General features: G+C 38.1%; 1 protein-coding gene across 1 annotated transcript; it reads right to left on the bottom strand.

Annotated features, from left to right (window-relative positions):
* Window positions 1–7,679: 7,679 nt before the first annotated feature.
* SIK1 (salt inducible kinase 1) lies at window positions 7,680–21,514 on the bottom strand. Its single transcript, XM_063305308.1, has 14 exons — window positions 21,403–21,514; window positions 20,515–20,746; window positions 19,493–19,609; window positions 17,292–17,355; window positions 16,646–16,807; window positions 16,304–16,428; window positions 16,086–16,209; window positions 15,256–15,479; window positions 14,620–14,769; window positions 13,999–14,121; window positions 13,497–13,719; window positions 11,931–12,206; window positions 11,290–11,548; window positions 7,680–10,450 (listed from the first exon to the last, which is right to left on the bottom strand). Exons 2-14 carry the CDS (start codon window positions 20,665–20,667, stop codon window positions 10,054–10,056), a joined length of 2,397 nt encoding a protein of 798 aa, XP_063161378.1. The 5' UTR covers window positions 20,668–20,746; window positions 21,403–21,514; the 3' UTR covers window positions 7,680–10,053.
* Between the last annotated feature and the right edge of the window lie 66 nt (window positions 21,515–21,580).

Raw genomic sequence — 21,580 nt, 5'->3', positions numbered from 1 at the left:
ATTTGCTGCAAGGTATTCCCAACCATGACAGGAACAGTAGCCACAGTTGGCTTTGGCAGAGACACCACAGTGATGGCTGATGTTATTACATCACAGTACATGATTCCTGAACATTCTAAAGCATGTTTCCTCCATGGTCACTGATTGGCGATTTTCAGGTGGTCCTTGCCCAAGGTCAGAGATAGGCTCCTGGTAAATTGTTACCAACCAGGACTTGTCCACTCTGGTTTGATGGAAGTTGCTATGGTGGCAATTGGTGTTATTACCAATGACTTGCATCTGCCAGCTATTTCTGGTGGCATGCTTATGAGAGGACAGAGTTGGGGTCTTCTGCAAACGTATGGGAGGAGTAGATAGGGCAGGTTTCTGGCTGTGCTGGTGGAATTGACAGATCCCAGCAGATGCCACAGCTACATCTGCCAACCAGCTCCTGCTCTATGACTTTTTTGTGATATGGGAACATTGATCTTCTGGAAGACTGGAATGCCTGTGCCTTAAAATAGCCTGACTGACAGGTCCATGACATGGGGCATATCCATGCCATGGACTTGTCATTTGAACAGTTTGGTAGGCACCCACTCATAGATGCACAAGAATGCCCCAGCATCTCTTAAGAACAGCATTTGGTCATTCTTTTTCCTATCAGCCAGTGATCATGTGGGAGGGAGAATGCAGCCAGGGAATCCACCAGTCACTGACCTTAACTTGCTTTACACTGAAGCTGTAAGAACAGCTTCACTTATGAACCTCACTCCTGAGGTAGAACAATGCTCAGCTATTGGAATACTGCAAATTAAGCCATCATACTTTTCTTTCCACTGAAGCACTATGAAGAACAATCCTAGGGCTACTAGATTCAGATGCAAGAATCAGTAGAGGGCAATGAAGAACCAAATTTTAATATGACTTTTTGCTGTATCTAATGGCTGTCAAGATTTTTGCAGCCCCAATCTCATTTGCAGATGATAGTTATCCACAAGTGGAAAAATTAATTGCTTCACAGCATCTTTCATAGATTTACAGAAGTAGGCTACCTAAATAAATAATTAGGCATCCTAAATAACATTCTTTTTGGCTGTCATACTTCAAATTGTGTTCCAGCAACAGAAGGAATGCTAGAGCTCTGGAAGCTCTGAGAACCACATATACATTACTTGTTAACATTTGTATTCTCATCCATAGGGAGATTTCTGATGGGAGATTTCAGATTGACCTAGAGAATTTGGAACTGTTCCACAAATTAGTCAATTAATCTGGATCTTTTCCTTTTAAGAAACAATGAAAATGAGCTGAATTGGGACAATGAAATGGAGTCTACTGAGACACACTCATGCCACACTCAGAACATATATATTATTGAACTAGAGTTGAGCATTATTAGGATTCAAAGCAGGCAAAGGTGCCTTTGATCTGACATGGACACCCTTGCTGTATCTGTCAGCAGTTCCTCAAAGGAATCTTGACTTTTCCTGGTCTCTCTCAGTAATCACAAGTGCTCAGAAAATAGTGTACATGCTTGGATTAAGAGGTATTAAGAAGGGAGCAATAATGCCACATGGCTGCCATACAAGTTCAGGAAAATGTATAGCTCCTTTAAGGAGCCACTGACAGCTGCAGGGAGGGTGTCCATGTTAGATCCTAAGCTCTTTTGTCCACCTTGGATCCATATACTGAACACTTCTGGTTTGTATTACAACGCATGCCAAACACTTACCACATTTAGATTTCCTGAATAACTGAACAATATTCCAATATACTGTACAAAGCAAGAAGAAAATGCTCCTAGGCATCCACCAAATGATTGAGAGAAAAGATCACAACTAAGGCAATCAGACAAATTGCATTGTTCATCCATGTCTTTCTAAAAGAATTTGTGTAAAACCACAAAGCTCAACAGCCCAGATTTAAAAGCAAAATTCACATGCAGCCAGAGTAAGCAGGTCCCCAAAGAGTTAAGCAAAGTGTGTGTGAGCCCTGGTTTCCTAGCAGTAGGCAGCCAAAGAAATTATTCTGCCAAAAGTAGGCATGCACAGGCAATTTTTATTTCTGGTTATGCAACATGAGAGGCACAAGTATGTGGAAAAACTAAAGCTTTGGAAGGCCTTGTTCAAATTCTTATGCAAAAACAGATGACAAAAATAAAGCCTGCCAGCATCTCCTCCTGACAGTGGTTGAGAACAAAAGACCTCCTTTCAAGAGAACACTCATTGGATAACCTACGATTAGTCCCTGGTGAGAGACTGAAATCTCCACCCGGACCTTCCCTTGGTTCCTCAGCTCCTGCCATGTTGGCACTGCAGCCCTGTCTCTATCAAAGGTCGGAAGACTGTACTTGATGATGAACAGAGTACAACTGCTCCATTCAGTGGCTGATGAAATGTCAGTGGCAGCCCTGAAGGGAGCTAAAGCTGCCCTACTACAAACTTACATCTCCCCACATTGACAATGGACTTGGTTTGAATACATCTAGATCCGCCAACCAGCCATTGCTGTACTGGTCTAACCAGTAAACTGTAGTCCGGTAAGTGGCCTGGGCTGAAGACCTAAGAGGGCAACAAAAACTGTCTTTTTTGGTCCCCTGTTGACCCAGTTCTTCAGACTTCATCCAATCTCCATGGATTCTGTTAATTGTATACATATGCATGAAGGGAAGATACAACAACAACAGCATTCTTGTGTATGCAGTACTAACCTCTGTGAAAGCACCCAGCCAATGGAATTTAAAATTATTGTTTAGAACATTTTTCAATTTAATCCTGAGTTCAAAAGCTAAGGACAAACTGGGAAACCTGTAATGTTTCGGAAAGGCCAAGAACTTTTAACACATTTTACATTTTTAGCTATTTGAAATTTTAAATTGTCTTTCATCTTGTTGGATTTTAGGCTAATGTAAAAATATATTTCAAAATACAATACATTCATCTTACCAAATGCAATAAAAACAACCATTTGCATAGCAGTCCAATAAATTCAGAAGCTGCAAAATTAAGAGGCAAACTGTGGGTGCATAACTATTTAAAATATCTTAGGATTTTTTTAAAAAAGTGTTATAATTTGGGGCCAAAAAGTTTATAAAGCCACTGCCATTTGTATTTTTGGAGGACGATATACATTCTCCTAAAATAAATTTAAAAAGAAAATCCTGGAGCTGAGCTTCAACCAAAAACCATGAAACCTGATCAAGCTGATATAGGAGAAAGCACTCTTTCAAATGTTAGGGTTCCAATAAGCCATATGGGTCTTTAGAAATAAGACAGATAAGTCTTGTATTGGCCACAGAAGCAAGTAGAGTTAACCAGTATTGTATTTTCAAAATTGGCATAATGTAAATCCAACTTGCTTAACTAGTTAAGATTCTAGCAGCCAAATTCTGTGCTGCTGCTGCTGCTGCTGCTGCTGCTGCTGCTGCTGCTGCTGCTGCTGCTGCTGCTGCTGCTGCTGCTTCCCCTTCCCCTTCCCCTTCCCCTTCTTCTTCTTCTTCTTCTTCTTCTTCTTCTTCTTCTTCTTCTTCTTCTTCTTCTTCTTCTTCTTCTTCTTCTTCTTCTTCTTCTTCTTCTTCTTCTTCTTCTTCCATGGCTCCAAGTCACTGTTGACTCCTGGCAACTGCCTAGATTAGATCCTGCAGTTTTCCTGGCAAGATTTCGAACTGGTTTGCCATTATCTGCTTCTTCCCAGGGCTGAGAGGGTGTGACTGGCCTAAGGTCACCCAGCTGGCTTTGTGCCAAGGGCAAGACTAGAACTCACAGTCTCCAGATTCTAGCCCATTGCCTTAACCACTACACCAAACTGGCTCTCACTGTGCTTCTTACAAAATCTAATTCATTTTCAAAGCATTCCCACATTCAGTTTCATGACAGTGATCCAAACTAGGGGGTTAGTCAAGCAAGGCTCACTCTGCCCAGGCAACACCTGTCCGTGAACGGCTACTACTGTTGACTCAATCAAAGCTAATAAATGACAGGGAATATTTCCAAGGCCAATTAACTTCCACTGACAATTCTGAATTTTCAAAGACCAGATTCAAATTGCATACCTAATATTGCATGGGTAGAACAGCAAGAATAGTTTGCATATTGTTTCCATTTTTACATTATTACTTCTACTTATACCTGCTGGGGATTTAGTGGTCACAAGATGTTTTGACTTCATGTGATCTTGACCTTGATTAGCTCCAGCCATGGCATCAGGCATGAAGCAGGATTTTTTAATCATAAGGAAAAGCTTCTAGGCAAACTCCAAATATGGTCTGTGAGACATTGGATGATATGGTGCCTATTCCTTGTAAAGTTTATTTATTTATTGTGTTTTATCATAATTGTTTTATATGATTTTAATGTTTATATTTCGTGTGGGATTTTATTGTAAACCGCCCAGAGTCCCTCTTCTAGGGGAGATGGGCGGTGGCTAAATTTGAGTAATAAATAAATAAATAAATAAAGTTACGCCATCACATTTTCCCTACGCTCTTTTCTTCATGTCTCTTGTTCCTACTACAATTATTTTCACATGTCTCTTCTAGCACTTCATACAAACCCTTTGTACTCCAAGAAACCCAATCAACTGGACTTCAAAAAGATGCCAGCTAGTTGGTTTACATTATGTATTTTGTTCATCAATGTTCTTTGAAGTTTCCCTTACTGCCAGATTTTTTTTCTCAATTTGATTAGAGAAACTGTAAAAAAAATCATTTGAATTCTGGTGATTGTACTTTATTCCATGCCACTCCCTTCTAGCACTGAAGATGTTGCCTAGTCGGGCAATGAGATGTCTGCAAGCAACCAAGCTCGGAGAGCACCAAGGACTCTACACTTTATTCCATATTTGTAGGTTCTGTTGTCTCCTGCCAACTTTTGGGTTCAACCCTTTTCATACCTAGAATGTACGTACTCACATGAAGAACAGCTTGTTAATCAATGCTCAGTTGTTTAACATCAGCAAATCTGAGGGCCCAGGAAGAGATGCATTGAAAACATTTCACCACCTTAGCTATCAGGATTCAACAGCTGCCTCCATTTAAACAGTTATACAGTTATAGTAATAAAATGCCAAAATGATTCTTGTGTTCACTTGGTTATTCATACTTTATTTCCTCATTTTTTCCCATGAGAATAGGAAAGACCAAGAAACACAGACATGAAGTGGAATAGGAATGTTGGTAATATAAGGTAAAGGCAAGCAAAGGATGCTATTGCTGAATAAAGATATCTCTGAAAATGAAAATAATCTGTGATTTTTGTTTTTTTTTTAGACTGAGGGAATAACTTGCAGGATCATCTAACATGATATTCTACCTGGTATTGCAGCTACTCATTTTAGACTGGATATGCTTCTGACAAAGCCAAATCTCACAGTAGACTAATCTAAGAGTTACCTGTAGAGAAGTATCATTCCTATAAAGCAGTGGGATTTGGAATCTCCCAAAGCTTTGTTAGTGTTTTGAATGCCTCTCTGCAAAAATGGATGCATTTAAAAAGCTCTCCCTTGACCCAGAAGACTTAGCAATGTGACTGTGAAAGAAGTGGTCTCATAGCTACAGATGCCCCTGGATGAAACTGATTTTCTGGACTCATTTCAATCAAGGCTTCTTTGGTCACCTGGATGGATGACTAATGTTGGAAACTAGGCCAAAGAAGTACAGTTCTCCTGGACTTCTGAGGAATTTCTATATTGTCCGCCATCATATTCTTCTGGGTCACTTGGGTTTACTGACACTACTGGTCCTTCCTGTTGGGCCATGTACAGAAGATGGTACCGTAAGTTTAGTATTTGTTACTTAGATCACTGACTTATGGTGTCTCTCAGGGTTCTAGCTTGTTATCTATGCTTTTTAGCTTCTACATGAAAGCACTGAGGTCATCTGCAGCTTTAAAACTATGTGCCAACAGTATGTTGATAATACCCAGCTCTACTGCTCCTTATCTTCTAACTCTAGAAAGTAGAAAGTAATCCATACCCTTGAACTTTGCTTAACTTCAATAATGGCTGAATGAGAGAAGCTGAAATTTAATACAGACAAGACAGAGGGGCTGTTGGCAAGGGGAAAAAAACATCATGTGATTGAAATGGGGCTGTGCTCACCCAGAAGGAACAGGTTCACAGTTTGGGAGTACTCCTTGATCCACAGATATTATTGGACTTGCAAGTGGGATCTGTGGCCAGGAGCGCAATTACAGTTAATGCAATCCTTCCTGAGCTAGCTTAACTTAGCAACAGTCATCCAAGCCTTGGTTACAGCTTGTCTTAACTAATGCAATGTACTGTATGTGAGGCAACACTTGAAAAGTATCCAGAAATTGTATTGGTGCAAAAACTGACAGCTAGGCTACTGATTGGTGCAAAACACAGGGATATTTACCAACCAGGCACAATTAAAGGTCTTACTATTGATTGTAAAAGCCGTATTAAAGAGAGAAGAATGCCACACATTGATTGAATTAATTAAAAAAAGGAGAAATTCTATATTTAGGCAAGACTTTCTACAAAAATTTCCACTGCATTTTATTAAAGACATTTTCTACAAGCAACAAAGCCAGCACCAGTTATTTAAAGTTTTAGGGATGTGTATCTAGAATATCAATTTGTAATCTAATATTCTAATATCAGATACTTGGCAATCTTTTAATTAAACCAGATTAATTAACCAAATGGGTAACCAAAGGTACTATCATTTGTAATGTACATGCCAGGGTTATCGTCATTTTTTTTTTGCATCAACAAGGATATTGGACGATAACTAGCACAGTCATAGGAACAATATTAGCCTTCATAATCAGAATTATTTAAGTGTCATTGAAGAATGGGATAAAACCTATTTTAAAAGACATCTATCTAATGTGGGTCAAAGAACTCAGCAGGTCTCATATTACTCCATGAGATAACCATCCAAACTGGGAGCTTGTCCTGTTTCCATAGATTATGTGGCATCTGTTATTTCTCAGAGAGATACAAGTGCAGCTAAACAGGCAGCATGATCATGTGTAATTTTAGGGAGAGCTATTCTATATAAAAATCCATTTCTTTCTCAGTTACATTTGACTCAGTATTGTATAACTGAGAGTAAAAAAAAAAGTTGATTTTTGGGGGGTCAGCAACATTATGTTTTTTCCTGGACAACTTTAGTAGTTGAAATAATACTGCATTGTTATAATAGTTTCAGTTAAAAGGGCCCTCTGGAGCTGCAAACTTTCTGCCTGCATTGCATTTATTAATCTATTCAGCTAAGAATTAAGATTAAATAATCTAGTTAAGAACCACGCTGATGTGGAATGGGAACAAAGGATATTCCCATATTTAATTTTTATAATTGCCCCTCTCCCAATGGACACATTTCATTTTTGGAGCCACCTGCAAAATGCTACTCTCATACAAGCCCCTCTGAACCTGTCAGTCTGAAATTTGACAAATTCAATTCTCCACTCCTGCCCACACCCAAAAGGATGTTCAACTTGGGAATTTAATTCAATTCTACCACAAAAAAGCATAATAATGTTATCAAGCAGTTCCATTAAAAAAAAGACTTAGAAGAAAAAGAGCCATTTGTTAACCCCTCAGGATAAGAATGTAGGATTCCTAAACTGAGATTTCTGAAACAAGGTCCCAGATTTGAGTTCCAAAGATACATTTACATTTCACATTATTTTTCAGAATAAAAGCAGCACTATAAGGCATATCACAAAATATTTTAAAACAACTTTTTTATTTAAATATTAAATAAAACACAACTAATTATTTGGTGTACATCTCTCATTTTAACATAAGAAACAAAATGATTTTCAGTCATGATAAAAAATAAAAACTATACATCTGAATTGAACCAATCACATAGTGTCTTTAAATAATCTATTGCATTGCAGTCTGCCGAACAGTACTGTCAAGAACACGACAAAGAAAAGGAGAGAGACGCACAAACCCTGAAATGTTGAAAATGACCTTTTTCTACCTCCGAATAACTGAAAGCATATTCTTTAGCATTTGGGGAAGAGATTCTAGAAGTAAAGTGCTTGTCACTGCTTAGAACAAAGAGTTTGTTTTTGTGGCCTGTTGATCCATGGCAGATAAAAGAGAAAGACCCAAAGGAAAGAAGCCCACCGTTCTTAAAATAACACATGGAACTGTTTTATCAACATGAAGGCAATGCTGCTGCCTTGGGATGACCTCGATTCCCTTCTTGAAGTCACCCTCCAAAAACACATACGCTGCCCCTTGCACATTCACATACACTATTTTATCTTACTTTTTTCTTTGCTGAAAGGCACCAGTCAGAGGAGATTAGGCAGAATAATTTAGCTTCACCTTGAAGATCTCACAAAACAAAGTAGCAGCAGCAGCAGCAGCAGGAACCAAAGTCCCAGACATACAGATACTGTGTATGAATGAAGGAAACTGAAGAGTCACAGACAAAGCCATAGAACAGATATCTCCTTGCCGCCCTCTCTTCCCATCTGACAGATGATCTTTGGCTTATTTGTTTAAAAAAATACTTTTTCTTTTTTTACATATATAACACTGCAGGTTCCACAAAGCAGTAGCAACTTGAAGGCACCCGAGTTACTTTCAGAGAGAGGGTCCTTAAAGAATTAGACAGAATGAAGCTAGTTTTAGGCATCCAAATGGTAACTTGGAGCCAAGATGGCTCACTACATGCTCGCCTGCTCCTGACCTTTGACTACTTCCCCATCCTCCTCCACCCACTAACGGAGGATGGCCACCACCTTCCCTGTGCCAAACGACACCCGGCTTCCATCAATACAGACAGAAGCCACCATATGGTAAGAGACCAAATATCATGAAACTAAAAAAAGAGCTTATTCAAAAAGCTATCTAGTAGTGTGTGTAATGATTTCCAATTCCTATATGTGTGCATACAACAGAGTATATTAAACCACACATAAAAAACATCTACATTTTTTAAAAAACCAATCTGTTCAGATACAAAACAAAACTCCAAAGTTGTGCTGTTCTCCCCATTATAACTAGTTTGTTCAAAAATGACTGTTGTGCTTTCTTACTCTTTCAACTGCCAAAATAACTGTTTTATTTTTAAAATATTGCACTTTTCCCCAACAAGTCAGTTCAATTTGGACCCTGAAAGCAAAATGCATAAAAAACTTCATTAGCAGCAGCAATAGATGTGTACAGCACTATAAAACGTCATGCCCAGCAGGAACGCTCAAAGTGATGCCATGGCTGGAGAAGGAAAATAAAACAAAACTTTTTTTTATATATTTCCCACCCCAACAGCTCTTGCCATTCCACCCTAGTATTTCCTAAAGCATTGTACAAGCAACTCTATGTCGATACATAATATATTCATAAGTTTCTCTTGCTAAGAAGAAACAAAGACAGGAAAACAATTTGTAGTCTGGGAACAAAATCCCCAGTGTTGCTTCTAATGTTAACTGCTTCTAGTAATTACAAACTCTTCTTAGCTACTACAAGAGTTACTAAACAAAACGTTCACAGTTTTATCAAGCTAGAATCATCTGAGTAGGGAAGAAAAACTGAGGTGTTGGTTTCATTAGCATGAACTTAAAAAGTGGAGATGCTTTCAGCATTCTTTTTCTACAATGCATAATGCTACTTTGAGTTTCTGTGATAGTTATTTTTATAAGAGGTAATCATCTTCTCAAACCCATAAACAAGTGAAGTGAATTGGAATACCGTAACACTAACCACTTCTTTGAAAAGGCTTTCCCTGCTACAACAGAACTAGAAACAAGCATCTAGTCTTACATAACAGCAGAGCTGACTTTAATACAGTACCATAAAACCATTATTTCCCCTTTGCCCCCCACCCCACTCATTAGTTTCTACCAAGCGAAAAGGTTTTCTCATTGTATTTGTTCAGTGCAAGAATAGTTGAAGCCAAAAGGCCCAAATATTGCTTTTTCAGTTCTATATATATGACTTCTTCATATGAATGGCCTCTTCACATACTTCAAACATGTTATTGCTTCTGATATTCACTTAGCAAAATAAAATTTCTCATTTGTAGATTTTAATAATAGAATCACTCTTTCCTGAAAGAGATGATCAAGAGAACAGGAGCAAATCTCATTTGACTAAGACAAACTTCCCCATCTGGTTTGAAGTAAGGTCCTCCATTTCACAGTCTCCATGCTGTAAAGTAACTGTGTCATAGCTCAGAGGTTGCACAGTAAAACTATTCTGTTGAGAAAACATGGAGGCAACTGGAGATATACTGCTACTAATATGCAAATGGGTATCGAGCAGGTGAGCAGCCGAAGTTACTGGAGAGACACCAACTCCAAAAAGGTGAGGTTGAAGAAACTGAGTGTTATGAAAAGAGAGCTCTAATGAGTTCTCACTTCGCAGTTCAGACAGGAGTAGAGATTTAGATGTTTTACTGCTTGAAGAGTCAGGCAAGAGGATGTTGTGTGGCTGAGAAGGCTGGTGACAGGTTGATTGGTGATGTTGTAACTGGAGCATTCTGAATAGAAAAAATAGAAAGTTAAAAAGTTACCCACTTGTTATAAGTTCCTAATGGCTGTTCTCACCCACCACTGCCATTCTCCTAACTCCTTTTGGGTCAAGAGGGCAGCAACTTTCCTGAAATTATCACAGCCCCACAAAAACACTCCAACCATATGTGAAGTAAGGCACTGGGATCATGCTGATCCAGTCCATTCTCTAGGCCAGTATCTTTCAACCTTGCCAACTTTCAGATGTGTGGACTTCAACTCCCAGAATTCTGGGTGTTGAAGTCCACACATCTGAAAGTTGGCAAGGCTGAGAAACACTGCTCTAGGCTCTTGCAGCTCACAGCAACAAAAATATGTATGTCTTATCTATGCAAAATATATGGGTGGGCCTATGCATATTAAGCTCAACACACACAGAGGCAATACAAAAAACCCCAACTTTGCAAATGGTTTGCCTGGCAGTACTGATCTGATCAGCATACGTTCTCAAGCACACTGGGTTTCCAAGTCTCTTGTCATAATGCAATGGAAAAACAGTGACAGAGCACCAAAATCCTTCTTTGCATGCAAGTATTACAAATAAATCTTAAAACAGTATTTCTCCCCCCAAATAAATCCAGCTAATAACAACAGAAACACTCCTCATGCAATGACTTGATGTCATTTCAGTATGTTTAAATCTGAACATTCTATTCCACAAAGTGAGGCAGAGGTCAACAAACCTCTCCATAATCTTTCTAAAATGAAAAAACAAACAAGGCGTTTGATTTCAAAGAGCGCCCAAGGTCAGTACAGATCACTACTGTTGCAAAGGGAGCATTTCTCCTGGCAGAGGCTGTGCGCTCACCTTTGCTGCTGGAGCACCTCTTCAAGCAAGTGCCTTCCCTCTCTGCCACTTCTACCACTGCCGCTGCTGCTGCCGTTTCCTCCACTGCTGTATACACAGGCATTCTGCTGGGAATGCTGGAAAGGGCCCACGCTGTTCCGTGCAATCCGAGCGGACGAGGACTGGCACACCTGGCGAGCAAGGCCTTTGATTTTATTCAGTCCCAGGAAACCTTTGGCTCTAGCATTCTTCCGGAGCTGCTGCCGAAACGCCTTCAGGCCTGTTGAGCAAGAGAGAAAAACACACGGCCTGGTAAATAATGCCCGTCTTAAGCCAACAGCTATCTTTAAGATAATTCCACTCCCTTCCCACTTAAGCAACCCTGAATGACAACCACAGACCATCATCTTGTTTCATCACATACATTCCTACACACATGCTCCTCTATCTCACATGCATGTTCTTTTTTGCATGAGTATAAATAACTGGCAGGTCTCTCTATGAATTCTAGCATGGCCACAGTTTCATTTTATTCTGCAAATGGGAATATAACATGGTGTGTAGTGCACTTATAATAAAGGCAAACGTCTAAAACACCAATTGCAGACCTAGAGAATACTTGGTGGGTCTGGGTACATCTGTACAAGTAAGGAAAGAGTTACCTTGAGTTAATGAGGTATCAGAAGCTCTCCTTCCTTCCTGGAAACTGACAGGCAACAAAGCAGAACCACCCCTGCAGCCCTGAGTCTGCAATACTGGGGTATCTGAATGGGAAGTCAGGAACGATGATGTAACTCTGGCTGTGGTTGGGTGACCAAGGTTCATCTGATCTTCCAAACAGTTGCTCAGCATCTCAGAGCCATCATTTGCTGACGAAGGGAGACAGCTGTCCGAACTAGTTCCTTCTGTAGTGCTTGCAGAAGAGGAAATGACTATACCTATAAAAGAAATAGACAGGCAAAATGGAACATTTGTGAAATCAATGCAGGAAATAACAAGCATATTGGATGTAAGATGAACTTCTCCACCTACAAAAGATCTATTCTTAACAAAAGCCTTAGGCAATACTATGCCTGAGGTCAAATGATATGAAACTCAATTCAAATGCAACTTTAACTACAGAGTAAAAGAGTATGGGACAATTTTATTGATAAAGCATGTAATAAAAACAATGGGAGATCCTTGCTCTAGCAAGTTCACTAGCAATAATTTTAATGCTTTGAAGGATTGCAGGAACTAATCTGATATTTAAATCATGGCAAAAATTAACAAATCCTGCTTCTTTAACAGATATTCCCATTTTCAAACTAGCTTTTTAAAAATTATGAATGAATGCTACCTGGAACACAATATTAGTAACCAAAACATCCTACTCCAATAGTGCAGCCAGATGGGAAAAAGCAAAAAGCAGACTTACAGGCAAACCTCTTTGTTGCAGCTTTTACACACACATACATACACAGAGCTCAAGATATCAACTAAAGAGCAAAAGCAGATTTTCTGAAGAAACAGCAACATGGGAAAATAATAAAAAACTATTTAACGTTACCCTCCAATGTAAACCCATACATAACTAATTAAGCCTCACTGGAAAAAAAAGACCTATAGAGGCACAAGATAAATATCCAGAAGCTGTATCAGTGAGGAAAGGATGCAGATGAAAAAAGCAAACTAGGGCACTATCATTGTTAGCGATTGCTGAATGGGTGACATTGATGTTACTTCTTGCCCTTGTTTCAAAGAGTGGCCTGGAATGTTCTACATGTTAGTTGCTAACATTTTAGCTGGAATTAAAAAAATGTAGTTATTCCAAATGACATACATAAAAAGGTCAGTGTTTTATTAGCCAAAAGAATCATCCAGCATCTTCTCACCATCTAAATTCAATAGGACACATTATGATAATACCTGCATTTTGCATAATGAGGAAGAAAGGAAGTCCACATTTTTACTCCACCACTTCAATTTCCTTAGAAATGTTACCTCAGAATATGATACAGCTGCTGAGGCAAATACTGTTGTAACCCTGACAAGTAGAGGTTTATTGAAAGTAAACGCTATGACAGCTGATTGTCTTCCAAGCTATGCTTATTTAAAGAGCACACTATGAACAAGGACACATGAAAGTAGGTGAAGAAGGAGCATACCAATTCTAATTGAACATTTTAATACAAAGAGAAAGCACACTTCTAAATATTTATCCTGCAGCCTGTCATCACAGCACTTACATGGTGGAGAGCACTGATAAAAATGAGTTGTTACTCCAGCCAGTGTGTGTCTTCGACTTGTGTTGATGGGGAAACAAATTGGATTGAAAGCTTTGATTTCTTCCTCCAATTCCTTGTCCTGCCTTACTTCCTCACTGATTGTAGTTTCCAGGAGGCTGTTTGGAGAGACTGAGCGGTTCCTAAAAAGGCTGTTGAAGTTTGGATCCATGGGGAAAAACACTGGCTGAAAAATAAATAAATAACTAAATAAATAACTAAATAAATAAAGGGAATAATACAGTGCCTTTGTTTGCTTCCTTGCTGCATCTTTTCCAGTATATTCTATTCATTGTCTTAGCTTCTTGAATAGTCTTTATCTGGTGCCTCTATAGTATTTTTTCCAAGGAGATGTACAGTATGTGATAGATCTTTAAATGCATTCTAGGCCTCCTTTGTTCTAGGATTCCTGTTTCTCCTGATGGCCTCCAATCAAATATTAAGTCAGAATGCTAGAAGCACCAACCTGTAATGGGTTGTTCAGGTCACAATCCATTTCTGCCTGCAAGGGGGACTGAATAAGATTCAGAGGCTGCTGGTACAGAAGAGACGACCTCAAGTTCTCGCCGGCAATTTTATCCTGAGGCAACTAAAGGAATTCAAAACAAAGTAATGATCAACTACATTTTGGTTTGAAATTCAGCACAGTCTAGATAAATGTGTCACAACTAACTGTCCTTTAATAAACACATGTTCTGAGTTCAGTTTTTATATTTGAGGAAAATAAACTGGAGGTTAAAACATTAAGTGCAATGCCTGAATTCAGCCTAACTCTATCAGCTCTGCATGCTGATGCTGAATGCATAAGATTTCCTACAGTAAATGGCTTAACACTTATATAATTTATTCTACAAACTCATTAGAATTCAGAACTTTGTTTTTAACCTGCAGTGAAATGTTTTGTGCCATAAGGGCTGAAATATGCCTTTTGGTCACAAGACTATTAAAAAAAAAGATGAGGAAAATGCCTCCTTCAGTCACTCCAAGCTATGGTACAGCTTTAAGAGGAGTACAAGAAAAAAAAACTGCATATAGAATGCAGTTGATCTAACTTAGCTGACCTAAGAATGATTATATATGACCTTACCTCAAGGTTGCTGAAGTCTGAGCTTCTTGGTCTTTGCTGACGACTGCTTACTGGGCGATGGGACAATTGACTGCCACGGTACTCCTTGAGGCGCTCCAAAAGAAGGTAGTAAATTGCAGCAAAATGATTGTAGCTGCTGTTTTGTAGAGACTACAGGAAATGGAGACAGAAACTAATTATAGTGCAGATACATTTAAAAAGGAATAGCCATCCATTCACTAAAGCTAATCCTAGAAACATCCATTTGATAGAAACCCCCCTCCCAAGAGTTTACTGCAAAATAATATATTTAAAATTACTGACTAGAAGAGATATATTTCAAGAAGCAAGGTTTGGCCATTGTCATAAAGGCAAAAGTAGGGATTGTGTGACCTTCTTCAGGACTGGGAAAAATTGGAATTCTCAGAACTAAACATTCTCTGATCTCAAATTTTAAAATTTAATGCTAGCTTGAGCATTTGAGAAGCATCCTGTTTAGAGTTTCGATTAATCCAAAACTATATGAGCCACACAGGAATGCATTTTTAGCAATGCACTGATATTCAACTGGCAAACATGTGCCCCTTTTCTAAAGAACACACCTTATATGGTCCAAGAGGGACAGTGGCTTTTCAGAGGAAGAAGTCAAAGTCTCACCTCAACAGTTCTTTGTCTGTCAATGCCAAGAGTGTGCATGATTCCAAGGACCTGTTCATTATAATCTCCTAGGTTAGAATTATAGTTCTGCATGGAGAAGGACAAAGAGTGCTGCTGGTGAAGAGAAGGGTCAGCCTGCATCCACTTGTGCTGCTTTATTTGAGCAATTGTAATTCGTTTTGTAGGATCCACAACCAACATCCGTCGAATTAGCATTTCACAATCTGGTGATTTATTTAGAAGACAAGAAAAGCAAAACTTGACTACAAAGTTAAAGGTAAACAGAGTAACTTAAAAGTTAAATTAGTGTTCAAGTCTCTTTATTCACAAAGAAGCAAGCACATAACAATGGTTCAATAACCCAAGACAAGTCTATCTTCACAGCTATTTTCCACTCCCTTCACAAAATCTTAGGGACCTTCAGTTGTTTTTAAAATTCTACAAGGATAACTTGATGGGATTCTTCTGTCCTATAAGTTGCACAAGAAGCTTATTTAGGTACTAGAGTCAATGGATAACAATTCAGCTACTGGCAAAATAACTTAAGTGATTGAAAGGTTAAAATAAATTCTAAAAATATAGTGTCTATTAATTAAGAACTTTTTTTCTTAAAGAAAATTCTTATTACTTATACAGCTTTTACATGTTGAAGCTTTTGAATGTAGCAAAAGGAACATTATTCTTTCCTAACTAATACAAAGCTTAAGAAATCATTGGCACAAAATGTTATAATACTGCATAAATAATGGAATGTTCAAAATGGTTAAAAACATTAAAATGTAAGATATAAAACAGGAAAGAGTTAAAGTTAGAAAAAATAGAAATCCCACCTTGGGACATGAAGTAGGGAATACGGAATCGTCCTTCCAGCACCCTTTGTCTTAAAGATGGTAAATTGGGCCCATCAAATGGGAGAGAACCACAGACAAGGACATACAGCACCACACCAAGGCTCTGTCAGTAAGAAAACAGTATATACAGTCAGTGAAGTGTACTGTATCTCCTTCTGGTATTGTACCACATGGCTAAGATGGGTTTTAAAGCTTACCCATATATCAAGGTAAGGGCCTTCATATTCCTTTCCTTCAAAAACTTCTGGAGCTGCATAAGGTGGGCTTCCACACCACGTGGAAAGAGGTTCACCAGTTTTGTAGAAGTTTCCAAACCCAAAGTCTGAAAAGGGAGATGAATAGAACATCGGTATCTATTTATTAATAATACACTGATAAGTAAAATTATACTGTATCTATTCTGGCAATTATCATACACCATTTAACTGATTTTCAAATATAGATTTCAAAGCTCTGTCTGCTGGGGTAGCATATAATAAACTTCTAATGAGAAAAAAATTGGGAAACATTACTATGTTTTGCAGTGACAGCATTCTCACCAGCAAGCTTGATATTCATGTTAGCATCTAACAGTAGATTCTCTGTTTTGAGGTCCCTGTGCACTATGTGATGGCTGTGACAATACTCTACAGCTGAAAGTATCTGCCAGAACTTCTTCCGAGCTTCATGCTCATTCAGGTGCCCATGCGTAGTCAAGTGATCTGTCAAACATAATTAAAAGGGCAGAAATTAAATAACTTCACTTCAATCTCAGCTTCAATACCCTCCTAAAAAACAACACCTACACTACAAATAAACCACCTTACTCACCTGCACTTCAGCTATTTAAATTATGCATTTCTATCTGACAGCTCAATCTGTATCAGACACAGGTCTGGTTCACACAAAATAGTAAGTCAATATATACTCTGTTTGCTTTTCGTTTAGTGTGAAGTATAAACAAATCTGTAACGGGCAGAGAGTTGTAACTAATTATGACTCTTCAATAGATGAAGAGTCTGTGATCTAGCAGAAGTTTCCATAAGAGGGGAAGCAGGGTCAGGATTTTTACCGGCTTGCCTTTCTTTCTGTAATCCTCTATCTTTCTGTCACCCCAGTCTAATTCAGAGTGGTGGAGGCCCCACTATTCAAATGATGGATAAGAAACAAATAAATGTTCACTGCTAAACTGCCATGAGAACTTACCAAACATTTCTCCATTCTTTGCAAATTCGGTTACAATGTAAAGCATATCCTTTGTTTCCATAACCTGATGAACATGAGACAGAAAAAGAACATATCAGAGATGTAAACTTCTGAAATGCTTAATATAACTTTGAACATAAAGCATAATTATAGTAGCATAAAATGCATTTCCTTGTTTGCCAGTATTTAATCTACAGAGAAGAGCTACAGGAAAACCTAATTTTCCCTGCCTGAACCAAATCCTGCACATCTCTGCATGCAGACATCTGGTTGACATCTATCTCCTCATTAAATGATGTTAATTCTTCTGTTAATTAATATTTACTAAAACACATATAATGATAAGACATATTTAAGTCCAATTAATACAATTCATGATCTGACTTGGAAAAAAGAGACGACAAATGAATTTGAAACATACAATAAGGAACAAACAAGCTATTCAAGCTATACTTGACAATGTGTATGTTTATTTGGTACAGCCTTCTCTAACCTGAGGTTCTCCAGATGTGTTAGAACATATGACCTGAGAATTCTGGAAGCTACAGTTCCAAAACATTGTACAGGACCACATTGGAGAAGGTTGTTCCAGTATAGTGTTAAACATGCCTATCTGCATTAAATATATTCTCCAACATCCATTGCCATAGAAATATGAATGGCTCTTCCAATATCAGCTCATTTTTGAAGGGCATTCCATTTGATTTATTTTTAAAAATGCTTAATATATATAGTAGTTTCTAAACACTATTTGTCAGTGAAAGTTCTTAATATCCTGCCTCAAATCATAAATACAAATCATCCAAAGGAAGTTCCCTCAAGGATAATTGCACTTTTTTAGTAAAGAGGTGTTGACTTGTCCCCCACATCCGTAAAAATATCAGAGCAATGTATATTATTTCAAGAGCTATAAATTCTAACATTGTCTAAGGAAGTTTAAATAGCAAAGGCATGAAAAGGCACTTTCATCCTACACATAACAAAAACACACATGTATATATTTGGGGGGAGGGGAGGATAGGAAGGAATAAGGCGTTTAAAAATTTCTGGGAAAGAGGTCAGCTGGATTAAAATTAGACAGCGCTGTTAAAATCAAGTCAACACCATCCCTCCACCCCCAAAGTGGGATTTCACCTAATTCCCCATTGCTCAAATTCCATCAAAGGGAAGCAACAAGCACATCCTCAACATGCAAGTGGGAAGATCCAAAAAAGCTCCCCAAACCATTCTGCTTGTTTATTCAAGTAGCACAATTAAAACAATGACAGGATTTAATTATTTTCAAAGTCTTGAAATACTTCCTTTTCTATGGAAGTCAAATCAAAATAGTCTCTAGGCGTATTATATCGCCGTGTAGGTTGACCACTGATAACACACACAAATATTGCAGTAGTAAAGGCTTTTTTAAAAATATGGTGTCTACATATATGTGTATCTGTATCATTTCTATATTTCTTAAGCTACTCTCCTATTCCCTAAAAAGCACAATGTTTATTGGGTAGTTTATGATAGGAATTTACATGTTATATAGAACTTTAGTTCTGCTGTCTTTTAAAGATTTTTTTTAAACATGTCCTTTCCTCTTTATTAGACAGATCATTTTAAATAATATGTGGATTTAAGAGTGGTGTTTTTATCAAACAGTAATTTTATAAAATATGTAGTTCATATAACATCAATTCTGTTTAACAGAGGACTGCAATTCATTATCTGCATAATGCACCAATTTGCCCTCTTTCTTACAGAACTGCAAATTAGGGTGAACTAGAAGGAAATTACATAGCATTCCATTCTGGCTTTTCATTTTTTAAAAAAGTAAGATTTTAAGGAAACTTCTAGTGGCAGCCTGTTCTGAAATATATATGCTTGAACTAAGTCCGGATTAAGTTTGTACTTTAAACTGTTAACATAAAAAGAAATATGAATCAAGTTTTGAAGTTTTCTCTTAAAATTTGCAGATACTGTAGACAAAATACTTTCATAAATATAAAATATAATTAAAAACAAAAAAATTAAACTTCAGTGAGCTCAGGGCATCTGAATATATATTCAAATTTAAACTATTTAAATTGTTTTGATCTGAAATAATATATAAAAAGGTTGTTCATCTTCTAATGGAATCAAGTATTATTAAGATCATTAGGCACAAAAAGCCTGAGATATGTCTAACAGGCAAGGAGTAGTCTGAAGTCATCTCTTACCTGATACAGTTTGATAATGTGGGGGTGATTCAAAAGCTTCATTATCTGAACCTCTCTATAGATTTTTTCCAGATTGCTTGAATCTAACCGTGTTTTGTCTATAATTTTTATTGCAACCTGAGGTTTAAACAAAAAGAAACTCAGAGCACTTGTAAAATATGTTATTTTGCTGCAAGTTATACTAGCACAAAAATAAGTGTTGCACAAAACAAGGTACATCTATAGGAAAGCTAAGAGACTATATAAAACTACAAAAACTTCTTGTTAGCAATTGTAAGACAATATACAATACACACAAAATTAAAGTAATGCAATGTCTAAAATATTGCATTTTAGTACCAACAGATTTAATGGGACTTGCTTACAAGAAAATATATGAGCAGTACAACTTTAGACCTATTTAGTTGGAATCAGAAATCTCTTTTTTAAAAAAAGCACTTGTTTCTTAAGTAAAATCTACTTAGAAATTAGATCACCAGTTAGTGTGATTTTTTGCTTCTTGACATTCCATGCTTTGACAATCCAGATTCAAACTATAATTTTGGCATTTTCCAAATGTTATAATTAAATATTCAAATAATACAACTGTATAATTATAATAATGAAGCTTGTAGTCATTTAAACCTAGCTGTAGCCATTTGATTTCTAAAAAAAATGTTAGCCAAAATTGCATAACACTATTGTTCTGAAAAGTGGCAATCATTTAGGAAGAAATAAATAGTAGAATAACATTATAAATAAGCCTACAATAACTGAAATCAACACCAGAAAAGACTCCTCTGTGATTTAGAGTCATTCTAGTTTTCAATTCATTTGGGGAACTATTCAAAGTGTATAATAATTTGCTACTACTGCTACTTTGACTATATTCCGTTCATTACTGTCTACTCCAGGGAGTCCCTCTCGGTGTAAATTGGGTTATTTTACATTTGTGAAAATTGATTAATTCCACTGAGCGCAGTCTCCCAAAGCTTCATGATTAATTTTCTCTACAAAGCAATGCAGTACAATCTCACACCCACCTGCGTTTTGGTTACTCTATGTCTGGCCAGTTTGACCACAGCAAAATTGCCTTTTCCCAAGGTCCTCTCAATATCATAAAATCCAACCCGAAGAGGCTTTTGCTGACTTTGGCTTGAGGTGGGAACAGCTGTATAATCTGACATGATCACCATGACTGAGTTTGGTGAGGGGCAAACACCAGTTAGAAGTATGTCTGCACAAGCATTCCTTTTTGAAGATGGCAATTTGCACCTGCAGAGACAAAAACTACATTGAATTTTTCCCCGTTAAGGCGTTCCCCGATTACTTCAAAAATTGGTGCTCTGGACCTTCCACGGAGACAAAGCTACTGCAGCTGAGGTAACAGAAAGTTTCTGTGGTCAGAGCCCCAAGTTAATTAGAAAATAAAGGCATCTTAGAAATGATATGCATAAACTGACAGTAAAAAAGAAAAGGTCTGTTAAATCCTTGGGAAGGGGAAAGGATTGGGAACCCTCTCCAAATATCAGTTGTCCAAGTGACAAAGGTTCCAGTAAAAATGAATGGGACGGGATCTGGAGTGGAAGCCAACCTCCCGTGTTGGTAGCCAAGCGAGAATCCACTCACACTCGCAAAGACGGTTTTCGTGTGTATTTAAAACACCCAGGACGAAAGAAAGAAAGAAAGAAAGAAAGAAAGGAAGGAAGAAAGGAAGAAAGGAAGAAAGGAAGAAAGAAAGGAGGAAAGGAGGAAAGGAGGAAAGGAGGAAAGGAGGAAAGGAGGAAGGAAAGGAGGAAGGAAAGAAAGAAAGAAAGAAAGAAAGAAAGAAAGAAAGAAAGAAAGAAAGAAAGAAAGAAAGAACAGCCGCGTCGCAAGCTTTCGCAGCATCCGCTCCAACCCTGCCCGCGCGTCTCGCTCCGGAGCTGTACCTTGAGCTCGGCTGCCAAGCGGCTGCCGCCTCCGCGCTCGTCTGGATGCCAGGCTCTCAAGCTGCTGCTGCTGCCGCCGCCGCCGCTCCTACTACTCGTGGCACCGCCGCTGCTGCTCCCCCGGCTGCCAGCGAGCTCTCTGCGCGCCGGGGGCAGAGGAACACGCGGGAAGCCCTCC

This window comes from Candoia aspera, chromosome 5 (genome assembly GCF_035149785.1).
Source record: "Candoia aspera isolate rCanAsp1 chromosome 5, rCanAsp1.hap2, whole genome shotgun sequence".
In the NCBI taxonomy this organism is placed as follows: Eukaryota; Metazoa; Chordata; class Lepidosauria; order Squamata; family Boidae; genus Candoia; species Candoia aspera.
Note: the sequence above shows the minus strand (reverse complement) of the source record. Positions and strands in the feature narration are given on the sequence as shown.

What these genes read in the sequence shown, in the direction of transcription:
- SIK1 (XM_063305308.1), bottom strand. Translation starts at nt 20,667, where the DNA reads ATGGTGATCATGTCAGATTATACAGCTGTTCCCACCTCAAGCCAAAGT. An exon ending in AAAGAATGGAGAAATGTTTG is followed by an intron (nt 16,808 to 17,291) that starts GTAAGTTCTCAT and finishes TATGTTTGACAG; the next exon opens with ATCACTTGACTACGCATGGG. An exon ending in CATGAATATCAAGCTTGCTG is followed by an intron (nt 16,429 to 16,645) that starts GTGAGAATGCTG and finishes CTCCCTTTTCAG; the next exon opens with ACTTTGGGTTTGGAAACTTC.